This window comes from Prenolepis imparis, unplaced genomic scaffold (genome assembly GCF_030444845.1).
Source record: "Prenolepis imparis isolate NDT839.2.m4 unplaced genomic scaffold, iyPreImpa1.0 SCAF_85, whole genome shotgun sequence".
In the NCBI taxonomy this organism is placed as follows: Eukaryota; Metazoa; Arthropoda; class Insecta; order Hymenoptera; family Formicidae; genus Prenolepis; species Prenolepis imparis.
The window spans coordinates 40,575-65,310 of NW_028141243.1; the positions used below are offsets into that span (position 1 = coordinate 40,575).

Below are 24,736 nucleotides of genomic sequence, written 5' to 3' on the forward strand. Positions count from 1 at the left end.
CCTGGGTAGAAAAGGAGAACAGACAATCGCAGTTTAAATTGTCGTTCATCCAAGTGCCCGAGATGCAGACTCCCTTCGCGAACCGATCGGTGGGGGCCGTTCCACCCCTGTTTAGGGGTGCAAGCTCAGTTCTCTGATTGGTCCATGTATCCCGTGACGTCACCGCGCCGCTAGCATTACGTTAACTTGAAGCACGCGGAGCTTCGGATTCAGTCAGTTGACCGCTGTTCGCCACACCGAGCAGTTCTCATCTTGAAACCCTGAGGATTGCCAAACTCGAAACGGATCGTCGGATTCTTATCGATTTCACTGTTACATTGCCATATCTTTTGACACTTTCGGTCCTACTTTTGAAAGGTAAGTGAATTTATTTTTTAATAAAAAAAAGCACCGTCTTTAAGTACATAAATTATCGTATAAAATTAAAAAATAATCAATTAACTTCTAGCTTGTTAAATCTTATTTTAATTTTTATTTTATTAAAAATTCTTATCATTTTAACTTTATCTTTTTTATAAACTACCATGTAATTTTATCTCCTATTTTGCTTAAAATGTACACGAAGAAAACTGAAAATTGTATTTTGTATCGCAAAGAACTTGAACAATACATTCACATCTATTATTTATGAGATGGATAATACTAAATTGCTCGTTTCTTTTTCTAAATTTATCGTTCTTTATTAAAAAAAAAAAAAAAAAATAGAAAAACTCTTCAAACGACAAATTTTTATGTTACGAATATAAATTTTATTGAAATATTCTGTTTTTGCATGACTGAAAATTTTTGCATGATCAAAAATGTGTATGACTCTCTCTTTTCTCTTTCTTTCTTTTGTTTAAATAAAACTAAAACAAAAAGTTTTATGGAGATAAAGATCTTCATTACTGAGCGAATTGGAATATATTTTTTTATCTTTTTGTGAATCAAGAGTCAAGTACTCGCGTATAATTGACAATATTTTATATAATATTATATTAGCCTTTCTTAGAATAATTTAACTTTATTACTGTTGGATGAAAGAGACTGAAAGCTAATCTGTTATATGTATCTTGTAAATTTTGCTCTTATTTTCATGAACTGCATAAAATATGTGTATACAATTATTAAGATAAAATTGTCTGATGGTCTTACAAATCTAATTAGTTACTGTGCAAACTTTAAAAGAAAATCCAAAGAGATATAATGAAATTAATAAAAGAAATAAGACAGATAACTTTATACAAAAGATTTAATGAGAGTAACTTCTTAAAATTAAAATAAATAAATAATATTGCAGTCTTTCAGTATCTTAATTAATTCTTACATTTATTTATTTACAAGATATTTATATGAGAAATCTGAGCATTCTTTAATTTATACTCTCTTTGGTGCAAATTATCAATTTCCATATTTAAAAAAATTGTATTATATATATTATCTTACATATACAGGGTGTCCCCCAGAATGATGGGGACTAAATTCGTGTGCAGATTCCTGGGATCATTTGGAGACGATTTTTTCTCAGCGAAAATGTCGAGGGAGGTCATTATTTTTTGCATGTTTCCAATTTTTGCCATCACGTATCTTTGTAACTAAGCCTTAAATTAAAATTCTATTAAAGTAAACTCTACCTAAAATTAACTGAAGAATGTGAATTTATTATTATTTTTATTCCACAAGGCTTAGTTTGCGAAAAACCCTTTATTTTCAATCGCTTATAACTCGAAAATTATTGGTGTCTCGACATTTCTGCTGAGGAAAAATCGTCTCCAAATGATCCCAGGAATCTGCACACGAATTTAGTCCCCATCATTCTGGGACACCCTGTATAAAAGAGAGAAAGAAAGAAAGAGAAAAAATATATATATAGATATATTTTTTATAACGAAAATTTGTATTGACGTATAACAAAAATTATTAGAAATATTATTTAAAGCATATCGTTTTCGTAGAGTAATATATAAAATGAGCCGCAAGACTTAATTTTCAAATATCAAATTATACATACAAACTATAATTGTACAAATTTATTATTCCCCTAATCTAGCTTTGTGCTAATTTAACTCAACGTCAGTCGTTTAACCTTTAGACAAGGATAAGTTTCGTGCCACTCTTCACTATATTATATCGTAGAAGCAACAGGCTTCCGACGTAATGTAGTCTTATATAGTATAAACAAGTTCTTCTTATAAAATTAATCGAGTACAGATTATGTTCAGATTATTTTACATCGAACTTATGAATTAGTTGCGATTAATTAATATATGACATTAAATATGCCAATAACTTTATTTCAGAAGTATTATTGTAACATACGTATACAATATAGAGCAAAAATACTACAAAATAAAACAAATTTAATGTTTCACACTGCTTTGCCTTGAGAAGCATATATACACTAAAAGGCAAAAAGTAGAAGTGCATTAAGTGCATATTTTTATTTAATAGAAAATATCAAATATACTTATAGAAAATATCAAGTTTTTGACCATTTTTAATTTTCCGCAATCTGATCGCGCATTTATAGGGCTGTGCCAAAGTGCATCTCCTTATTTAAAATATCTAAAATTGATTGGCTTTTAACAGAATTTTGATTATAGAAAAATTTTAACGTAGTATGTAAAATATAATTACCATAAGACTGATAACTTTTTATTCAATTTTTGCAATAAAAAAAATTAAATTAAATTAAAAAATTAAGATTAAATTAAAATTAAATTCTTGAAAGAATTTATCACTGGAGTTTAATATTAATAGTATATATATATATATATATATATATATATATATATATATATATATATATATATATATATAATAGTAGTAGTAATTTTATTAGGTTTTTCGACTTATTATGAATTTATATAGCGTTTTGACTCGCTCCGATATTTCGTGGCATTTCACTTAAAACGTTATAACTTTAAATCCAATTACTATTTTTGAATTTATAATCTGCCACTTTTTTATAATGCAATTCCTTATAATAATGATTAATGACCAATATTAACCTTATACGCTGTCAGCTATCTGAGAATGAAATAAAAGTTTTCACGTCTTTTCAAAATATCTGTTTTGAACTCGCAGTATGGGACATTCTAAACATACGTCATGATAAGCTCACAAACAAAAACACTTTATATATCAAACAATAAACTTTATTTTTATAGGTACTATAAAATATACAATAACGAATATTTTACGAAATATAGCAATTTTTAATTAAAAAAATGATTTGACTCGCTCCAGAAGTTTCGATTTGTTCCGGTCTATGTACACTGGAGATCATAAATTAAATTCTTGTAGTACACAAGTTGCAGTATACAAGTTGCAGTATACAAACCGAAATCCTGTAAAGCTTCAAATATAATAAAAAAAGAATCTTTTCTTTATTTTCAACTATTGTCTGTTTACGGGTCATTTAAGTTGTCAAATGACAATAGAAAGTTTTTATTTTGAAAAGAGAAAGTTTTCATATGTTTGTGACACATGGACAACAGAATATTTACAATTAGGCGGAGCCATAGACATATAATATATGTATAGACCGAGCATTTGGCCGAAGCTGTCTTGACAAATTAGAAAAGGACAAATGCTTAGCACCTTAGATCTGTCCTTCTTTTGCAATCTTTTGTATTCTCAAGAGTGGAATGGATTAGGGACGGATCAGGGACCATTTCACCAATGATCGCAAGTTTCGTTCTCTTCCACTGCGTTTTTAGACAAAGATAGATCTACGGTATTGAGCATCCGTCTCTTTCTAATCTGTCAATACGATTTCACTACAGGAGAGATAGGCAACGTTCGGGTCTACATATTATATGTCTATGGGTGGAGCATTATCGTAAACGTTGGAGATAAAAGTCGTACTATACTAACGATTTCGGACTTGTTTGCAGGTAGAATTACTGTTGACATTAGCGAATTGATCAATCAAAGCAAAGCATTTTACTATTATTTTTTTATAATCGTAAAATTATATAAATTTTAATAAAAAATTAATGTATGTTTTCTTAGAACTGTTCTATTTAATGTTTCTTTGTTTAAAAATAAAATAAAAATAAGAATAATATTAAATATTTATTATCATATAAATTTTATTATATCATATAATTTTATATAAATTTCAATATAGGTATAAATTTTTATAAAATTTAATAAATACAATAGAATAAGTGTAAAAAATTTAAGACTCATAGAACTTCTCATTATGTACACTGATGTACAGACAAAGTTTCAACTTTAAAGAAACATTTGCCAAAGATTTCTTTGAAATCTTCTGTCACAATTGTATATCTAATAAATGAGTACGTTAAAAGACTAAAAACGAGTTTTAACTTTATAATAAAAAATTAATTTCTGATTTAAAACGTACATAGAATTATTATCGCCGCTAACATCATCACTGTCTTTATCATAGGTCAGTCTTAAACAACGATGAAATAATGCTGTACTGAATTACAGACAAAATTCACTTCACACGCTGCTGTTGAATGTCCGCGTAAATTTCCACAATTTCACAATGGCACATCGAGACCTATATGTAACATCCCGTTAGATTAGCCGATCTCTCTCTCTCACTCTCTTGCTTTTCATTTGCTTTATAAAAAGATATAATTTATAACTTTTAACTTTGATCTATAATTTAAAAAATATTAAGAATTACTACTATATATTACTACTACTATTACCATCACTACTATTACTAATATTTTTTTTTTTTCTTGTTTCTTTTTTTACCGATTTTTTAATGATAATTCGAAATAAGTACAGTTAGAACACTATTACAATTTTCATGCAATATTTTTTATTATTAATTATTGCTATTATTTATTATTATTATTATTTATTGTTATTTATATTTTATAATTTATTATTTATTATTTAATACCTTTTTATTCACCAGAATATCTATACATAGAAAACACTATTGTCTTTTTTTGACCAATAATTAAGGCTATCTTAAAATATAAACAACCCATGATTCATCATATCATGACAATAGCAATTGCTCGAAGTCATAAATCATACATGAGTAAACAAAGAAGATAAAGAGAGCGGAAATTTTTTTACCGTGATAAATTCGCCGAGATACAGTAGGTTCCTTCGATATACATTAGTCATAATATAAACATACAGAATATATGTATATTATATTAGGTTTATTTGAGATACATTAGTCAGAACGATTTTATAAACTATTTTAGTAATAAATATAAAGATTATCACATTTTATCCCTTCTGTGTGTGTATGTGTGTGTGTGTCAGTGATAGATACCCCAGTATACAAAACGTCTTTAAATGTTATAAGACTGTGTCGGATGTTTTCTTCGCTTAAAACAAAATTCTCTTGAAAGGTCTTTGTATTCGAAAATTTCGTAAAACATAAATGGAACGTCTGTTCGATGCTCAACAATTTCTATAAATAAAATGGACGCCATGAATGTGGAAAAAGGGCACATACGCCAAAATATTATTTCGAGAAAATCGACTTCAAAGTTTTCATTAGAATATTACTTAATGAAAAATAATGCGATTAAAACAATTTTTTTTAAAGATGTATAATATATCCTTTAAACGTTCTGAAAACAGAGGTCACGATTTGAAGATGATATTTGTATGATTTTTTATGAGTTTTAAAAAATTGATTTATGTGTGCTCCTTTTCCATAAATAGAATAAAATCGTAAAAAAGTGATATCTTTTTTAATTAAATATAACTAAATTTATTAAATATAATTATATTTAATTAAATATAATTATTTAGATTTTATGAATGTTTTTTATTTTTATATTGCTAGTACATTAATCAACAGGGTAGTTAAATTAATCGATCAAAAATTTAATTAATATCTCATTGTCAGTTATACTTTAAAAGGACTACAACCATATGGTCGAAAAAGTCGTAACTTAGACAAATTTATTGGCTAGTTTTGGTCGATTAATTTAACTACCCTGATAATTATTTAGTTTATAACTTTCTATATATTGTTTAAATAAATATTAAAATAATTATATAATATTATAATATATTATATATTTTATATAATATATTATATATTATAATATACATATATATTTAATATATATACGATATATGTAATATATATGTATATATATTGTATATTGTACCATATACATAGGTCGTCGGAAAACTTTTGAGCCTCAACATGTAAATGTCGTTACTCGTCAAAACTATTTTGATACTATAATTGTACATGCTTTGAAAAATACCTCTGAAAATTTCAGCCACTTTAGACGCTCAGTTATTGTTTGACAGTCGTTTGTGTTAGTCGATGTCAGTGTTTTTGTAAAACATACTTCGACGGTCGCTATGGCCAAAATTCACGAATTGCGATTCGAATTGATTGATCACCCACCGTATTCACCAGATCTGGCCCCCAGCGACTTTTTTCTGTTTCCTAAGCTCAAAGTTTGGCTCGGAGGTCAGAGATTTTCATCAAACGAGGTCATCACGTCCGTAGAAGCCTATTTTGCTGAGCAAGACGCCAACTACTATTAGGACAGGTTAATATAAAGAGATTGGAGCATCGCTGGAAAAAGTGTATCGACTTAAAAGGAGCCTATGTTGAAAAATAAAACTGAATTTAATCGAAAAAATACTTGTTTCTATGTTAGGCTCAAATCTTTTCAGTCTACTCTTGTATATAATTATTATTATTTTTAAAGTAAGGTCCGTTTTGAAATAAAAAAAGATCTTAACATATAAAAATAACTTATTATGGCCAAAAAACTTCTACAAGCTTACTTTATTTTTTCACATACTCATCATTGACTTCCACCCATTTTTGATATTGTTTCAACAGCTTCCTAAATCCATTGTTTTAAGAGTCTGCCGCCTGTGTCTTGAACCAGTTATAGTAACGCCGTTCTTTAGTTCGCCGTTAGGAAATTTAATAGACAACTTTGTGAGGTTTTTGGACCAAATGTTATGAGTGACAGTAAAGTTAGGCAATGGTGTCGTTCGGAATGACTCGAGTATCTTCGGCCGTTATGAACTTATGGGCATCAGCCAATTATTTGCCAACTATACATATAATGAATAGTGAAATTGCTATTTTCAACTAGAAAGCATAAATACATGATCAGATAAAATTATATAGTGATTTTTTTTGTGCGCAAAATAACAAACAATACAAGTGACTGCAGGTGGCGTTGATACGTCAAAAAAGTGAATGCTGCCATGACTTCCGTCAGTGATTTACTTCCGCCTATTTCTCTTTACTCAATAGTTGATGAGTGACCGAATTTACGGAACTTTGATTCGAACTTTCTTTTTCTTCTTGGAATAAGTATTGTCAAGGTAAGTACGATTTGAGCAATAAAAAGAAAGATCAAATGCCTTGAATCGCTAATAGAATTTTAAATATTTGACGGTCGATGTGCACCCAAATCCGCATGCACAAATAAGGCGGATGAAAAAATTTGATTTTTATTTTAACACACTTAATCTTTGAAATTTCACAGTCTTTTCAGTACTCTTCTTCTCATTGTATTTAATTTTTATGTTTTGTTTGCAAATTATTGCGAGGTTAATCAGTAAAGGACTCATAACCTATAATAAAGAATGATTTTTAGTAAGAGCCACTTTCTTTTAATTTTACTGAAAATTTTTTCTGCCACTTTTCCTTTGGTATTTAAAATAGTCTACATAATATTTTATTGAGTACTTTAATGTTTATATATTTTTCCAATATATATTTTGATCACACAATGCACAATAATATTTATATCTTCAATTTTTCTCCAATTTTTCTCCAATTTTTTATTTGGAAACCTATTCTTTCACATATAGACTTACAATTTTGATGTGAATTCTGATATGAATTAATCAATTAATATTTTTTATATCAATTAGTATTTTTTTATTATTTTATGTGCCTAATTAATCCCTCTGCAGCGCAATACATAAATGTCAATTTTCTGCGTTAAACAAAAATCTAATAATTCGATGTTAATATATATTGTTTTCAAACTTTAATATGTAAAAATTTGCTAATTTCTTGTTGTTTTAGTTTCAGCTTCCGTGATTTCTCTGGAGGTAAACATTTGAGTGAGTTAGATTGCTTCATGGAAGGTATGAATATTATTTCTTTCTAAAGATAAACATATCTGCCTGGAATCAAATAATGTTACTTTTGAAATCAAATAATATTAATATGTTCTCATACATTTTAAGAGCAAATTAATTTTCTTTGGAAGTTTTATTGAAAAAAAAATTTTTTTTTTTTTAGAAGTTATAAGAGATTTATAAAAATCCCTGTAAAAGGTATTACTGTTTCAGAACAATATTTACATTTTATTTTGTTTATTTGTTTTATTTGATTTAGATGGAATTAGTTGCTGATGTCAGACTTCCTTTTTCTACTTAACTATTGCAATCTTATTTTGTGTCTTGCCGTTGATCTTACAATTTTTCCATATTTAGATGATTATTTATTATTATATAATCATACCGTGAACATTATAAAATAAAATGTATTATAGTTCTATCTTAGTTTAAGTTTGTTTAATTATTTTTGTTCCAGCTTGCTTAGTTTGTACATTTCTTATTTAGATCTGAGCCGATACTCTAGATGTAAAACTAATTTCAATGTGATAAAATTGAGTTTCTTAGTTGTAATATGAGCAATTTACAGAGGAGATTTGTAGGATTAAAGCAGATTAGACGGCAGGCTAAATCTGAAACTTCAGCAGTGTTTGCTGGAATCACTGAGAGCGATTTGCAGTTTTTAGATGAAGAAGTAGATTTATCAACTTCTTTTCATTTTATAGAAGATGACTTAGTATTAGAAAATTTGAGTAGTGATAAAGACAACCAACTGAACAATCTAAATATTTCTAATCAACACAATAATAATTCAAATAATTGTGATAAATTTTGTTTGTCAAGTGATAGGCTAAGCAATGCCGAAAATAATGACGATATAGAAATGAATTATATTGAAGAGGACATGATTCGTGTGAGATATGACTTGTTTGAAAAAAATTACTCTGAAACTTCCACCTGTAGCACAAGTGAGGTGAGTGACACAGAGAATCAGGTCAATACTATATCTCAAAAATTACGTTTATGGAATGTGCAGTATAATATAACGCTAGATGCATGTAGAGCATTGCTGAAAATCCTGAAGCCCTCACATCCTGAATTGCCTTTAGATCCAAGAACACTTAATCACACTCGCCAGGGAGACGGCAATTCAAAATCTAAAAAATGGTTCATATGTTCATGTTGGTTTGATGGATGGATTACAGAAACGTGTAAGGGAAAGTGGTTTAAAAATTGATTGCAATACGCGTATAGGAATAGACATAAATATTGATGGGATCAATATGACAAAAAGTACAGTTACAGACGTCTGGCCAATATTATGTCGTTCTTTGGATTTAAAGGATAGCAGGCCATTTGTGATAGGGTTTTTTGTTGGCACTGGTAAACCTGACCCTCTTGAGGATTACCTGCATTCATTTTTAGTAGAGTATTTGCAGTTATTGAATGATAGCTTAACTGTTGGTAAAGATAAGTATGAGATTTATATTAGATGTTTTATATGTGATGCACCTGCTAGGCAATATGTGAAACGTATTGTGGGTCATGCAGCTTATGACGCTTGTGAAAGGTGTAGGCAACCAGGAGATTATATTTTTAACAGAATGTGTTACGCTACCAAAATAATTGGGCTTAGATCAGACGAGGATTTTATCTGTCAATCAGACCCAGAGCATCATGATGGGGTTTCACCTCTTCTAAGATTAAATTTAAAAATGGTTTCTCAGCTTGTTCTTGACCCATTCCATTTAGTTCTTGAAGGTGTAGTGAAAAGATACTTAAAATTTGTTTTAAAGGGCACGAAATCAAGAATGCGATTGAGAGGTGAAAACATTCTTGAGATCTCTCGGAGATTGGTGGAGTTGCGAAAACACATTCCACAAGAATTTACCCGCAAACCAGTTGGACTGGAGCAATTAGAGAAATGGAAGGGAACCCAGTTGAGATTTTTTCTGCTCTATGGAGGATATGTAGTATTGAAAAATGTTGTAGCTGAAACTCTGTACAAATTATTTCTAATGCTTCAAATAGCAATTATGATATTTTCTGTACAAAAATTTATTGATGATGAAAACTTTTTTTCATTTGCTAAAGATCTTATAGCTCAATTTGTCATATTATCTTCTACTAGAGAGGTATTTGGAGAGAAGTTTTGTGTTTACAACGTTCATGGATTGTTGCATCTTCATGAGGATGTAAAAAGGTATGGAGAAATCTCAAACATAAGTGCATTTCCGTTTGAAAGCTATTTGGGAATTTTCAAACAGATGCTAAGATCTCCAACCAAGCCAACCCAACAACTATTACGTAGGCTAGCTGAAAAACAATTTTTGAATGATTTTTCTGAAAGGGCAGCTAATTTCCAGTCTCATCTAACAAGTAAACCTACGGAAGTGTCACTCACCGATTTTAATGAAACTTTGCACATTTGTAGAACTATGAAAAATATTCGATACGTATTTTTTTTTATCGGCCAAGGTTCGCTCTGAAGGGTTGAAAATACAAAGGTTGGATTTTATGCACCAGGTGGAATAAGTTGAATATTTCAAGACATTAAATAAGTATAGGGGTTTTTTGGGGTCGCCGAAACTGAATCTGATGTTAAAATTATGGAAATCAAAATGGCCGACCCAATATGGCCAGGTACATAAAAAAAGTGTTCAGTTCGGCCTTGTAGGGTATGGAAATATTGCAAAAAATGTTAAATTTGAATTTCGGTGTTTCTCAAGGTTTTTGATATCGCTAATCACAATTCTGATTTCGAAATTTTACGCAGGAACAATGTTACCAACGTAAGCTGCACTATGAATATCAGCAGTTACATTCATGCATAAAACTTTGGTACATGGTAAAAATATTTGGTACAACATACAAAGAAATCATTTATGAAAGTCAGCACGCAGAAGAATGATATGTCATATAATATAACAGACAGAATCATGACTCTGCAGACCAGGAATAAGCACTAATTTGAATTAAAATATTTTTTTTCATTACTTTAGCTTTGCTCTCTGTGATTGTATATGGTTCTAATTTCTATCTCAACCTTTTGAAGGTGATTGAAATGCTTGAGATTGTTATCATTGGTACGCAGATTAAGGTATCTTATATTGAAATTATTTTTCAACGAGATATCAGGTCATCATTGCATTGACTAACATTTTTATTAATTTTGTTTTGAATAGCTTTTTCTGCTCTCTCTTTGGTGTATGGTGTTATTTTATTTTTAATTGAGTGCATATACTTATTTTTATTAATAATGTTATGTAAAGTTTGTTATTTTTTATTTATAACTGGGATGCAACAGTTAAGAATTTGATATTGTTGATTATTATACTGTAATATAATGTGTGCTTATTCCTCCTTCATATTTATATTTTTTCAGAAAAAAAGTATGCAATTGCAGACCTTGAGGTTACTGTTGGTAATGAGAAGCATTTGGATGTGTGCATAATAGCGTACAATTGGATGAATGAAGATGGAGAAAATTGTCTATATCCTACTTATTTAGCCCCCCAAAAACAAGGCATTGCGGCCAAGAAATGTATGGAACCCACTGCAAAATTCAACACCTATCCAGCCACTATTCGTGCTTGGTTTGGTAAGATAATTTCTCTCATTGCTCTTTTTTGCTTGTGTTAAATTGAAGAGATATAATGCTTTTTTTTATTCATCTGTGTAAATTCTGTCTCATTCTTTGGTTTTTCATTTTATCTTGATCATAAAATTGGCACCTATTATTCTTATTTCTATAGTGACATATGAAGAAGCAAGGAGGAAGCTGAAACGGGCTGTTGAGAAAACTGATCTAGAATCTGATGCAGATAGAGACAAGACAAGTCGAGGTGTTCGCAAGAGAAAACACTTTCATTCGTCATGTTTGTCCGAAGATAAAGACGATGAAAATCCGATAAAAGTGAGGAAGTCTCAACCTGCCTCACAAGAGGGTAATAGTCTTACTTTGCCAACGTTCAATTTCTTGCCTTTACTTGAAGAAACAGGTAAGTAATTTTACCTCATTTATTTATAACTTGCGATTTTTATCTTAAGGGAAACTTTAAAAGATTTCAAATTATCCAAATCGCTAAAGGAAGAGATTTCAAAAATCTCTTCCTTTAGCGATTTGTTTTTCAAAACAATGAAAGATTTTTCCATTGCTATTTTAATTTTACTTGAAGACTGCTAAAAAGATTACTATTATAATATATATGTAAGATATGAACGGGCAATAAGATTACTATTATTATTTTTGTTCTGATAGAAGATTCCAGGAAAACCAGTGAAGATTCAACACCCTATCTGACTGCCACAGTTAATTATGCAAGTAATAAAGACTATACTTTACCTTCAGTGTCAACTGAATCATAAAGCATCAATGCTCAGACCAAAGATAACGATAGCTTGGATTTTGGCTCTACCAAAAGTGACATTACTGAGTCCCAAAAGAGCTCTACAGTCTCATCAACACCTCCTCCGTGTGGTACATTAAAGACAATGACTGGTATGTCCAAAAATGTTTCCTTGGTTATATCTTCAAACTCTTAGTTATAGATATTGTTTTAGGATTTAAGTATATTAATTACTTTTTTACTTTTATTTATCTAGCCTTATTTAGCAGGCCATCACTTAATGTTACTCAGCCGAGTTCCAGTAATAGTAAGAAAGAATTAAAGCAGCGCAGTAGATCATCTCTCAATGTTTCCAAGTCCAGCATTAGGACTAAAAAGAAACAATCCAGCCAAGGCAAGAACAGAAGTGATAAAAGTAATGGGAATTATGATGATTTCTTGCAATATTTTTATTGTCACCAATATAAGTTAGACAACATAAAATAAATTTAATTCGTTGCAGGAGCTGTAAAGCTTCAAAAACCAGCAAAAAAACATTTCGATGTTAGTAAACATAAAAATAAAATAAGAAAAGAAAATGAAGAGAGAATTGAAAAAGGTAATTAATGAAAATAAGAGAGTCTGACAATGTTATTTTTTCTTTCATGTTATCATTTCATGTATTCATTAATTATTTTTTATTAATTATTTTACAGCAATGACAGACAAATCTCGAAGACTTGTTCTCGGGACTGCTGATATCAATGAAAAATTAGAAAACAATAATTTACTTGCTTCAAATCTATTGGAAAATGTTAAAAGCCCCTCAAACTCTATTTCAAGTGCTCTTCTAACAAATGAAAAAAATGGTAAGTTAATGATTGTATAAATTTTAGTTGAATGCACCATTAGTAATTTATATACAGAAATTACAAAATATGATATAATAGAGTTTTAAATAAATTTTTTTTATTTTATACCTTGCTTCCAGGAAACAACATTCACATTTCTGATTTTGAACAGATGGATCCTCAAGCAACAAGCTCTGTACAAGGATATGACCTTGCCTCTGATATTTTTGAGGATGACGCTAATAAAGACTCAGATGATACTTATGAACCACATTCCATTAGTAAAATATACTGTTTCGTTAATAATTGTTTGGCATTATAAACTAATGTTCTTCTGTAAATTCTTTGATTTATTTTTAATTGCAGGCTCAATTAGCAGCCAAAGTCTTGATTTTGTTGATGAGGTCAGCCAATCGCCAGCGATTGATTCGATGAATTTAAGTGAGCGGGAGATCGAGACAATAAATGAAACCACTGACAAAACGGCTGCTAACGAACCTATATCTGTCAAGCAGATTGATAAACGTTCAGCTATTCGTAAATATTTTTTTATTTCCAAGTATGATTAATTCTTTTAAGTATTGAATACTATTTTCAATTCATTTTGCAGAAGTCATGAGACTGCAGTACGAAAAACTTAGTAGACTTGAAAACGCATACACAAAGCTCCAAATGACTGTTGAAGAAATACGCCAACTTTTATTGAATAGGACAGAGGTACTCCACCATCCAAAGGGACTCCCAAGTCTGCCTTTTCCAACGTTCGAAGATGCTAAAACTGCTGAAGATCTCACAAATGGAAATCCTTCCATAAAGGACTATATTGTAATTTAAAAGATATTAGTATCTAACTTTATCATTGTATGTTTGTTACTTGAAGTTTTCACATTTTTTAAAAATCTTAGATAAAAAAATTAATGTTTGCAAGTTCTGGGAAGTGTGAGAAGGATTGCTCAAAGAAAGTTATGGCTCTTCTAATGACAAATCATACAGGAACATTTTTTAATTGGAAAGGCGGAAAAGGAAAACAGCCATTTGGGAGCTGGCATTTAAAAGAAACTGTGATCAGTAAGTAAAATTGTGAAATTTAAGGTTTTTTACATTATTTTATTTTATAATATTTTTTGTTGAGATTTTGACATTTCGTAAATTTTGTTATTTTAGCGGCAGTTAAAAAATTAAGAGGAGACAAGCTAGACATAGGAAAGGCAGAAGATGGAATAAAAGAGTGGTTAAAAGAAAGATGTTTCAGGAAGAACAATAGTGGCTTATGAAATAAATTGTTAGCTTTTTTGTTTTACATGATTTTAAAGACAAAATAAAGTCCTGAAACCTAAAAATTTTATTAATTTCTTTAACTTGATTAAATTTCTAATTAAATATTTTGCGAACATTCCGTTTAGATGTACGTTCTTTGAACGTTAAGAACGAACGTTCCATGCGAACGTCAATCGGACGTTCTTGTGGTGGCTCATCCGGACTGTTTACGAACGGTTCGGGTTCGATCGTTTACCGAACGTTCTCTCGTCATTCGTGTGCTGGTGGGGAACTGGTTCAAGACACAGGCGGTAGACTTTTAAAATAATGGAATTAGGAAGCTGTTGAAACTTGAACCAATATCAAAAATGAATGGAAGTCAATGATGATTATGTAAAAAAAAAAGTAAGCTTGTAGAAGTTTTTTGGCCATAATAAATTATTTTTATATGTTAAGATCTTTTTTTTATTTCAAAACGGACTTTAAAAATGCGCCTCGTATTTATTATATAATATTGTTACATTAAATAAACAATGTCCTTTGTATATTATATATATAAAACATATAAAATATATATATATATAAATATATATATAAAACATACCTGAGTCGATTTAGATGATTTACAGAAAAAGAGCACATAAGTCTATATGCCCTTTTTCCATCCATGGCCTTAATTATCATAGACCAATGTGTAGAAAAAAATAGATGGTATCCGACATTGATAAAAAATTATGTAAAAAATGTGAAAAATTATGTATTGGCAGAAGGATTAATGTTAGAAATTTTGTATCATATTAAAAGAATATATCGAATTTTAGAGATGTAAATATGTATATCTAATTATACATGTAAAGTTTGTTTAATACAATAGAATGTAATAATGTTTAATACAGTGTATAGAAGGCAAATTCAATTTGAAATACAAAATACTCTAATATACAAAGTGAAAAGTAGAATTATTAGATAATCTTATATGTAAAATAACCTATTTTAACTACTTTTTAACTAATTAATGACTGTTATATTGGATCTTCCATTTTGAAATTTGTAATTCTGACGCCAGATTAGCCAGATTTGTATTCAGCGACCTTGACAACATACCTTAATATCTATTTTTGTGGCAAGTTATGTTGTAATAAAAAAGAAAAATAGTGGTTATAAATGGCCCATTTTTGAGGTTTTTCTTTATACTTTGACAACAAACGAATGTCACCACGTCATTCTATAGTCAAATACTATAAGCAATCATACAAATACATGTCGGCTTAGAGGCAAAAATCGGCCACTTTTTAACATATTTTAATTTTAACCATACAATCACTATGTATAAAAATCTTATTTGTTAAAAAAAATTTAAAGCCAAGCATTTCCATAATTTTTAAAAAATCGATGTCAAACGATTATATGTATATACAGGGTGTCCCATTTTAATCTCCCCAGGCAATTATCTCGAAAAATATGGAAGATTTGTAAAAATGTTTCAGACAAAAGTTGTAGGACTTGAAAGGGGACAGATAATGAAAGTATGGACTTGATCTTGAGTGACCTATTGAAGGTCAGGTAAAGGTCATCGATGTTTTCTCAAATGGAACCCCCTATTTTTTATTGCATATTCTTGTAGCCCTTGTCGAGACGTTTTCAAAACACTACCTATTGATGTCTCTTACGCAAGCCATTCCCAAGATACGAAGCTTCAAAATTGACATATCATCGGCATTTGCATTATCCAATATACACCGCGGGGAGGTTGTTCAATCAAATTTGTACATCAAGTGGCCCTAAAAAGGGCAGACTTTGTGTGTGTATGTGTGTATGTGTGTGTGAGTGTGTGCTTTTTTAGTAAAACTTTTCTCTAATTATTTTTTTTCTGGTTATTTTAATGTAAGGGAAAGGATAAGAAAATGGTAGAGAAAGAGAGATAAAAGTTTTACTAAAGAAGCACACACTCTCTTGTATACATATACAGGGTGTCCCATTTTAATCTCCCCAGGCAAACATCTCGAAAAATATGGAAGATACGGAAAAATGTTTCAGACAAAAGTTGTAGGACTTGAAGGGGGACAGATGATGAAAATATGGATTTGACCTTGAGTGACCTATTGAAGGTCAGGTCAAGGTCATCGATGTTTTCTTAAATGGAACCCCCTATGTTTTATTGCATATTATTGTAGCCCTTGTCGAGACGTTTTCAAAACACTATCTATTGATGTCTCTTACGCAAGCCATTCCTAAGATATGAAGCTTTAAAATTGACATACCGCCGGCATTACCCGATGTATGTATGTACATACACCGCCATTTTCTTATCCTTTCCCTTACATTAAAATAACCAGAGAAAAAATAATTAGAGAAAAGTTTTGCTAAAGAAGCACACACACACACACAAACATACACACATACACACACAAAGTCTGCCCTTTTTAGGGCCACTTGATGTACAAATTTGACTAAACAACCTCCCCGCGGCAGTGATGCAAGATTTCACACGCGACAGCCATCTTGCAGTGGAGGGGGTAGGTCGGCAGCGCAGAGCGCACCGAAAAGATGAGAACCTTTGTCCTTCGAACATATGTAGAAGAGGACAGGTATATATCTTTTGTCCTTTATTTTCTTTTGATAGAATAGAGCTACGAATTTCGAGCGAATCCGGAATACTGGCGATAGCGAGTAGGCGATGCGACCCAATATGCAAAAAGAAAATGTAAAATATAAAAAATATATTTAATATTATAAAATAATATTAATAAAATTAATATATTTTAAACATAAATTAAGTAACTTATATTTAAAATTTTAATTAAAAATAATTATTAATTAATAATAATTATAATTAATAATTATAAGTATATTTTATATATAAAAATCCACTCTTGGCCAATATATACGCCTTTCTATTAAAAAAGATATTTTATCTTTAAAGAAATAATTGTAATAAAATAATATTTTAATTTACAAATATTGTTTAAGATTTTATTCTTTTTATTCCCTATTTATTTTGTACTAATGTACGACGTACATATTGTTGCTCAACGGAAACCGCGAGAAGGTGGTGGTTTCTTTCGTCAAAAAATTTAAAATATTGTATATTGGGAAATGTCATTATTAAAAAAATATTAAAATTATAAAATAATAAAAATAAAAAAATAAGTAATTAAAATAAAAAAAAATTAATAAAAAAATAAATAAAATAAATAAAAAAGAAATAAAAAGTCAATTATATATAATTAATTATTAAAAAGTGAATTGCATCCCAATATACTTCGTCATATAAATATATTATGTGTATGTGTGTGTGTGTATATATACGAGATACATATATGTTTACATTGTATGCATATATATATATTATATATTATATACATATATGCATATAATTGTATACGTATATATATATTTATTTATATATATATTTATTATATATTTATATACACAATTTTCTTACATGCTTATAAGCATGACGTCTTTTAAATAAAATGTATTATTATTAAGACGAGGGACCAGGTATGTCGGCAACATCAGTGTCTGCAGCATGTAGCTTTAAAATATTTTTATTTTTTTTACAGCAGTAGCATATAATTTGTCCGCCGACATAAGAAACAAATGTTTTTCATTAACTTGCATGTTTATAGCTGTTTCTCCCCTCGTCTTTAATGCAGATTTAAATACACAAATAGCATTAACAGAAGCCGACGAAAATTTATTACGTTTTTTTGTTTTTACATTATTTAAAAGAGAAAACATTCTCTCCGGATCGGCATTAGAATTTGGAAGCGATCTAATAGTATTTATAACATTTTTTAAATTAGAATATTTAGCATTATTATTGATGTCTCGACGTTGTAAAATTTCTTTCCAAGCATTATCAAAATTTAATTTAGTGAGGCTTTGTTTTTCTTCCATTGTAAAATCTGATGCTAATGCAATCCATTCTTTTTTTAAAGCATCTTCATCAAAACCGCTAATAGTTTTAATGACGAAAGAAACGTTATTGAATGATGTTTCTCTATTATAAAATAAGCTTACAAATGGTTGAAAAACTATTAATTGTGATAAAAATGTGTCATTTATTGGTAATCTTTTACGAATTTCTTCTGCAGCAGTCACATAAAATGTTAAACAATTTTCTCGAATAATTTTAACAATGTCTACGTGACCTTCCAGTAGTAATTCGTTAAGATATTCCTCACATTCTGAACCCAAAGTAACTTCATTAAGATCTTTTTGATTCTCCTTTAGAGAGAATGCAATATTTTCAGAAAATGGTTGTAAATGCTCTTCTTTTAAAAAATTTTTGCAGATTTGGAAAATAAATTTTTTGGATTTTGGTTGTAATAAATGAATTCTGGTTTCTAATGCTTGGAAAAATGCATTAAATGTATTAAAGGAATTTAAAGTATATTTTAAAAAAAGAAAATAAGCTTTTAGTTCTACGTTGTTCATCATAGACAGTAGATATTCTCCAGAATTTTTTTTTCCCCTTACAACCATTTCGGTAAGAAAATATTTAATTGTATCCCAAGATTCAAGAAGTCGTTCGACACATAAATAATGAGACAGCCAGCGTGTATCACATAATTTTAATATTTTGCGATTTGTTTCTTGGAAACATTCACAAAATTCTCTGAAAATTGCTGTACGTTTTGGGCTGCTGTTCAAATAATTAGAAATTTTTTTTATAAATTTATTGCAATACGCAGGTATTTTATTACATGCAGTATGCGCTGTTAATGCAGCGGAGTGGCAAGAGCATGTTAAAGTTAGTAAACGTGGACATAGTTCTTCCAACTTTTTTTTGAACGATAAATATTTCCCTGTCATAACAGATGCGTTATCGCACGACAAGGCAACAATATTTGGAAATGGTATCTGCAGTTTCCACATTTCACATTTAAATGCCTGAAACAACTTTTCTGCGCTTGAATCTTTGGCATCAATATCGATTAATTTGACTAATTGCGAGCGAACATCTAATGTCTCCGAATCAACGTATCGGACAAAAAAAGTCATCCATTTATTATTAGATATGTCTGATGTTTCGTCAATAAAAACTGAAAACTTTGTATTTTGAATTTTATTGACGACACGATCCGTCTCAATCGGACACAAAACGTTTGTAATAATGCTTTTACATTTCGTTCGACTCATGCTCATGCTTTTTAATACGTCAGGATCTTCTCCTATTTGTTGAAAAAATGTAAGAATCTCTGTTGTATTTTGAGGAGAAATGTTTTTATCAGCAATTAATGCTGCATATCTGATTTCCGCGGATTTTTTACGCTCATTAAATGGCAAAAGAGATTTATTTTGCATATTTAAATCTTCTAAATTTGATTGATTTTTTTCTAGATATTTTTTATATATATTTATATGTGTTTTGGATTCTGCATGATGATGGATTTGCGATAAACTACTAGCGATAGATTTATCGCAAATCAAACAAAAAAATAAACTCTCGTCATGTGGCACTTCACGTAACCAAAGTTTAAATTCTTCAATATCTAACCATTCTTTTTTAAATATTGATTTACGCGATTTTTTTATTGGTATCTCAACATCATCATTACTATTATTATCAGATGATAATGTATTCTTTTTAATATTATTTTGATGATACGCGGAGTCAGCATGTCTTAATATGTATGTTGAATTGCACGAAAAAGTTTTATTGCATATACTGCAATAAAAAAAATAAAGACTACTATCAGATGATACTTTACGTACCCAAGATTTGTATCGGTCGTCTGTAAGCCAAGCTTCTGCAAAACTTCGCTTACGAGCTTTTCGGGGCTTCGTCAATTCAACACACATTTTTCGTTACTTTATACTATTTGTTAAAGCGAAATATACATACTGATCAAGAGCTAATTGCTCGAAAACGAGAGATGTTTATAGTAAAACGGTCTATAGCTGACTCGACGAATTTCGAAGACATAAATGTCAAAAACCTGTCGCTAGATTGTTATTGTGTCAAACAGCTGATTGGAGAGCTGCTTGACAAGACGAGACGCGCGGTAAAACGATCGACACGCGCAAAAAAGATAAACACGGCTCGTCGGGAAGCCGAATATAATGATTGAAATACATTTTCCAATATATAATATTTTAAATTTTTTGACGGAAGAAACCACCATCTTCTCGCGGTTTCCGTTGAGCAACAATATGTACGTCGTACATTAGTACAAAATAAATAGGGAATAAAAAGAATAAAATCTTAAACAATATTTATAAATTAAAATATTATTTTATTACAATTATTTCTTTAAAGATAAAAAATCTTTTTTAATAGAAAGGCGTATATATTGGCCAAGAGTGGATTTTTATATATAAAATATACTTATAATTATTAATTATAATTATTATTAATTAATAATTATTTTTAATTAAAATTTTAAATATAAGTTACTTAATTTATGTTAAAAATATATTAATTTTATTAATATTATTTTATAATATTAAATATATTTTTTATATTTTATATTTTCTTTTTGCATATTGGGTCGCATCGCCTACTCGCTATCGCCAGTATTCCGGATTCGCTCGAAATTCGTAGCTCTATATCAAAAGAAAATAAAGGACAAAAGATATATATCTGTCCTCTTCTATATTCGAAGGACAAGGGTTCTCATCTTTTCGGTGCGCTCTGCGCTGCCAACCTACCCCCTCCACTGCAAGATGGCTGTCGCGAAGTGGCTGTCGCGCGTGAAATCTTGCATCACTGCAAAGGAGGGGAATTTTTCTGACTGCAATATTTGTAGATGGTATATTTACGACTTTTTTATGAGGGATCTTAAACATTTTCCCAAAAGGTATAGAACAAACGCTGATGATCGACAATTTTGTACCCTCGTTAGTATAATTTTATTACGGAAGCGCCGATGTCCAGCTGCTCGAACTTGTCAACGGAGCGTTCTAGAATCCATTAAAACTATGTTTTTTTTTTCATTTTATGAACAAAATGTCCATTAAATGTCCATAAATCATTAGGATATTATGGAAAGAAATGAAGATTTTAGGGCCGACGCTGCGACGAACATGTCAAAACATTATTTATAGGTGCAAATGTAAAAGCGTTGACGTTCGGCAGCTTTGTACCCTCGCGGAAAATCGGTCGTAAACGAGAGCGAAACATCTTCCTTAATATTTTTTAAGGAAGAATTGCGACGTATCGGCGCCAACGTTCGGCTGCTCGAATTTTTATAAACAGATAGCGCTCGATTTTATTACTATGATATTCCTTTGCGATAATTTTGAGAAGGATAGGGCTGAAGCTTATGGAGAGTGGGTCTCCGCGTCAAAAAGTCTTTAGCATTCGACGAGTTAAAGTGTCCTATGCGAAGTGTCAGTGGCACAGTGTAGTGAGTTAAAAAGAAATGGAAAATAATAATTTCGAGAGAATATTAGACGAGTCATCTGATGAAGATCACGAGTTGTCGGATAACAGTGTAGACGAATCTGACGAAGATCACGCGTTGTCGAGTAACAGTAATTATATTAGTGATCGCAGTGAGGACCTTACGGATATTCACGATAAGGTAGTGTCTAATTCACAAATCCTTGCGCTAAACGGACGTACAAAAGTTTGCGCCATATACTTTTATTATTCTACGGGTGGTGCTCTGGCTTTATGTACGTCATGTATGATCTCTATTCAAGATTTCGGACACATGTATGCTGTACGAAAGCATGTGATTAAATTACACAATGCAGTGGATTGTCGATGGTATTGCAATTGTAGAGAATCATTGTGTCAGATATTTCCATGTGATATGTGTCCTATTTGCACAAAATAAACTTTTGGAGATTGTGCTGGGACACTTAAAATGAGAATTCTACAAGTGTTGTGAAAATCAGCGACTCAGAAAAAATCGAAGGACATGTCTTCGGTGGTACAGTTTCTACGAAATCGTGAACTCGGTGTACAGAAACCCCAAACAAAAGATTTGGCCCATTTTATAGAAATTCATGAAGATATTTTAAGAACAACTGGCGGTTTATCTAAATGCTTCAGAGCACACAACAATATCAAATGCTTTCGACGTCGCTATAAAAGATTATAAATATTACACATACCTATTTTATGAATAAAAAATTATTTTAAATATAAAAATACATATTTTACTTTAGAATAATTCCTCTCTTTCCTCCCATTTATATTAAGAATATTATAATAAAAGAATTATTAATATTGGAAAAAAATATTATTTAAAAAAAAAATCTTCGCGTGCACCTCGCGCTATCTCTTTCTTCTCTCTCGCGCTATCTCTCTCACGGTCCCTAACCTCGCACTATCTGTCTCTCTTTCGTGTACCTCGCCGCGACATCTCTCTCCTTCACATGCGCTATCTCTTTCTTCTCTCTCACGCTACCTCTCAGTCTCTAGCCTGGCGTTTCCCCTTCCCCGTATGACGTCAGACCCCGCAAGGACCAGGCAACAAGTTATGTATGAGAGCTGCTTACGGGTGGGAGAAAGATGGAGAATGGAAATGCATGCAAAAATTACATCATAATTTAGACTTTAAAAACTCTTTATTTATATATTTTTTCTTACATATTATGGACTAAAAACTAAAGCTGCCAGCTCACAATCGATGAGTTGATGTTTATTGAAGGCGTCGCTAGCGCGTATTACATTTGATACTTCTTTAGGATTCGTTACATTGGACGCGATATTTGAAAATTGTGTAAATTTAACATCGACTGTCTCGATAATTTTAACCAATCGATCAAAAGATACATCAATGCATGGATCGAGATCGAACATACGGTGTAACGTCGATTCGATCATCATCATGCATACATTTGAAGATTCGAGATTTATGAGTTTGGCGTTGTTAATCGTATGAACTCGCATTGTTAGCGGTCCAACGCTTATAAAACTGTGGACATCATTAGAGTCGTTCCGAAGAAAATTTTAAAGTATCATCGAATATGAAATTTTTATGCTTTTATTCCATATATTCCTACAATTTTTTTTTGAAGATCTTACATTGAAAATTATTGTACGGAATTCACAAATTTGACATAATAACTTTATAAAAGCGTATTTATTTCGTTCTTAAATCGGATTTTTTTTTTTTTATGCAAAGAATAATATTATAAAATCGTAAATCCCCTTACTAATCTTGATCATTGAATAAATCTCACCATTTATCTATATTTCCCTTCAATCAGAAATTTATATAAATTTAAAATCATACTATATTATCGTATGCAATTAATTACTACGATTTAGTGCGATTATTTATATTTATAATAAAAAATGGAAAAATGTTTATATTTGTTTTATTTGAATATAAATGCTTAACGAGAAGACTAGAGGAGACCGGGGCTAGTAGGCTCAGTTCAAAGATATTATAAAATACCTCTTTTGTTATAAAATATATATATTTTTTGTTTTGTTTTGAACACGCGTTTTAGATTGGTCATCACTAATTAAATAAAAATATATTATATAACTAATTTTTATCGGATCTATATTGATGTTTTATTTCTTCTAATATAACAATATTGATATGTGTGCAATTGAAAACTATTAAAATCATCAAAAAAGCCCGATCTCTAAAAGTTAATAAATTATATAATTTTTTCCATGATTCACGTATATGGCACCACTGTGCGACATCTCTCTCGCGCTATCTCTCTCACGGTCCCTAGCCTCGCGCTATCTCTCTCTTTCGTATACCTCACGCTCTCTCATGAACGCCTCACGCTATCTCTCATAATCGCCTCACGCTCTCTCTCTTCTAAGCGTTCTCATGGTCCTTTCCGCAGGTATAAACAAAACAGCGTATGGCGTACAGCATTACGGTAAGCGCTGATGTCCAACCGCTCGAATTTATAAACAGATATTTATTACTACGATTTATCTGAGGGGATGGGGCTGAAGCTTATGGAGAGAGGGTCTGTCTCTGCGATGTTCATCACAAAGTTTAAAGCAGTCGCCGAGCTAAGTATCGCTAAGTGTCGTCGAGCTAAGTTATTAAGTGCAGTGCAAAATGCCTTTTGGATCGGGAGATTTTGAGCCCAAATTTTTTTAACAAGAATGTCCTTAGGACTTCATGAAATAATAGACATAATATCTTGGAAGACCCACCTGCTAGAAAATTTATTGAGGACTCTGTTCCTTATATTCACAATGCCGGTAAGTTTTTATTATTATATAATAAATTTGTTTATTAATATTATCTACTAAATATATTTGTCGATTTTCAGAAGATAACCGAGGAATCCGTCCAAATCGGTGGATAC

General features: G+C 30.4%; 2 protein-coding genes across 7 annotated transcripts; both read left to right on the forward strand.

The window, feature by feature from the left end:
• Positions 1-107: 107 nt before the first annotated feature.
• LOC145947464 (uncharacterized) lies at positions 108-12,449 on the forward strand. 4 transcript variants are annotated; one of them, XM_083057242.1, is made up of 5 exons: positions 108-357; positions 8,015-8,076; positions 11,435-11,650; positions 11,805-12,050; positions 12,311-12,449. In XM_083057242.1, exons 2-5 carry the CDS (start codon positions 8,070-8,072, stop codon positions 12,415-12,417), a joined length of 576 nt encoding a protein of 191 aa, XP_082913368.1. In that variant the 5' UTR covers positions 108-357; positions 8,015-8,069; the 3' UTR covers positions 12,418-12,449. The 4 variants fall into 4 exon arrangements, with proteins under 4 accessions (XP_082913368.1, XP_082913370.1, XP_082913369.1 ...); XM_083057244.1 differs by lacking the exon at positions 8,015-8,076 and having other exon boundaries at positions 111-357; XM_083057243.1 differs by lacking the exons at positions 108-357; positions 8,015-8,076 and adding an exon at positions 8,909-9,022.
• LOC145947463 (uncharacterized) lies at positions 12,418-14,858 on the forward strand. Of its 3 annotated transcripts, XM_083057240.1 has the most exons (10): positions 12,418-12,550; positions 12,655-12,813; positions 12,901-12,996; positions 13,094-13,246; positions 13,369-13,509; positions 13,595-13,765; positions 13,839-14,053; positions 14,134-14,296; positions 14,393-14,510; positions 14,632-14,858. In XM_083057240.1, exons 1-9 carry the CDS (start codon positions 12,544-12,546, stop codon positions 14,500-14,502), a joined length of 1,215 nt encoding a protein of 404 aa, XP_082913366.1. In that variant the 5' UTR covers positions 12,418-12,543; the 3' UTR covers positions 14,503-14,510; positions 14,632-14,858. The 3 variants fall into 3 exon arrangements, 2 of the variants coding, with proteins under 2 accessions (XP_082913366.1, XP_082913364.1); XR_014427171.1 differs by lacking the exon at positions 14,632-14,858 and having other exon boundaries at positions 14,157-14,296; positions 14,393-14,497; XM_083057238.1 differs by having other exon boundaries at positions 14,393-14,858.
• Positions 14,859-24,736: the final 9,878 nt, after the last annotated feature.

Excerpts from the sequence above, each read along its gene's own strand:
- LOC145947464 (XM_083057241.1), top strand. The coding sequence starts at position 11,114 with ATGCTTGAGATTGTTATCATTG. Across the intron at positions 11,651-11,804 it reads CACTATTCGTGCTTGGTTTG|TGACATATGAAGAAGCAAGG; the intron begins GTAAGATAATTT and ends TTATTTCTATAG. Across the intron at positions 12,051-12,310 it reads GCCTTTACTTGAAGAAACAG|AAGATTCCAGGAAAACCAGT; the intron begins GTAAGTAATTTT and ends TTGTTCTGATAG.
- LOC145947463 (XM_083057238.1), top strand. Across the intron at positions 12,997-13,093 it reads TGAAGAGAGAATTGAAAAAG|CAATGACAGACAAATCTCGA; the intron begins GTAATTAATGAA and ends ATTATTTTACAG. Across the intron at positions 13,766-13,838 it reads TGATAAACGTTCAGCTATTC|AAGTCATGAGACTGCAGTAC; the intron begins GTAAATATTTTT and ends TTCATTTTGCAG.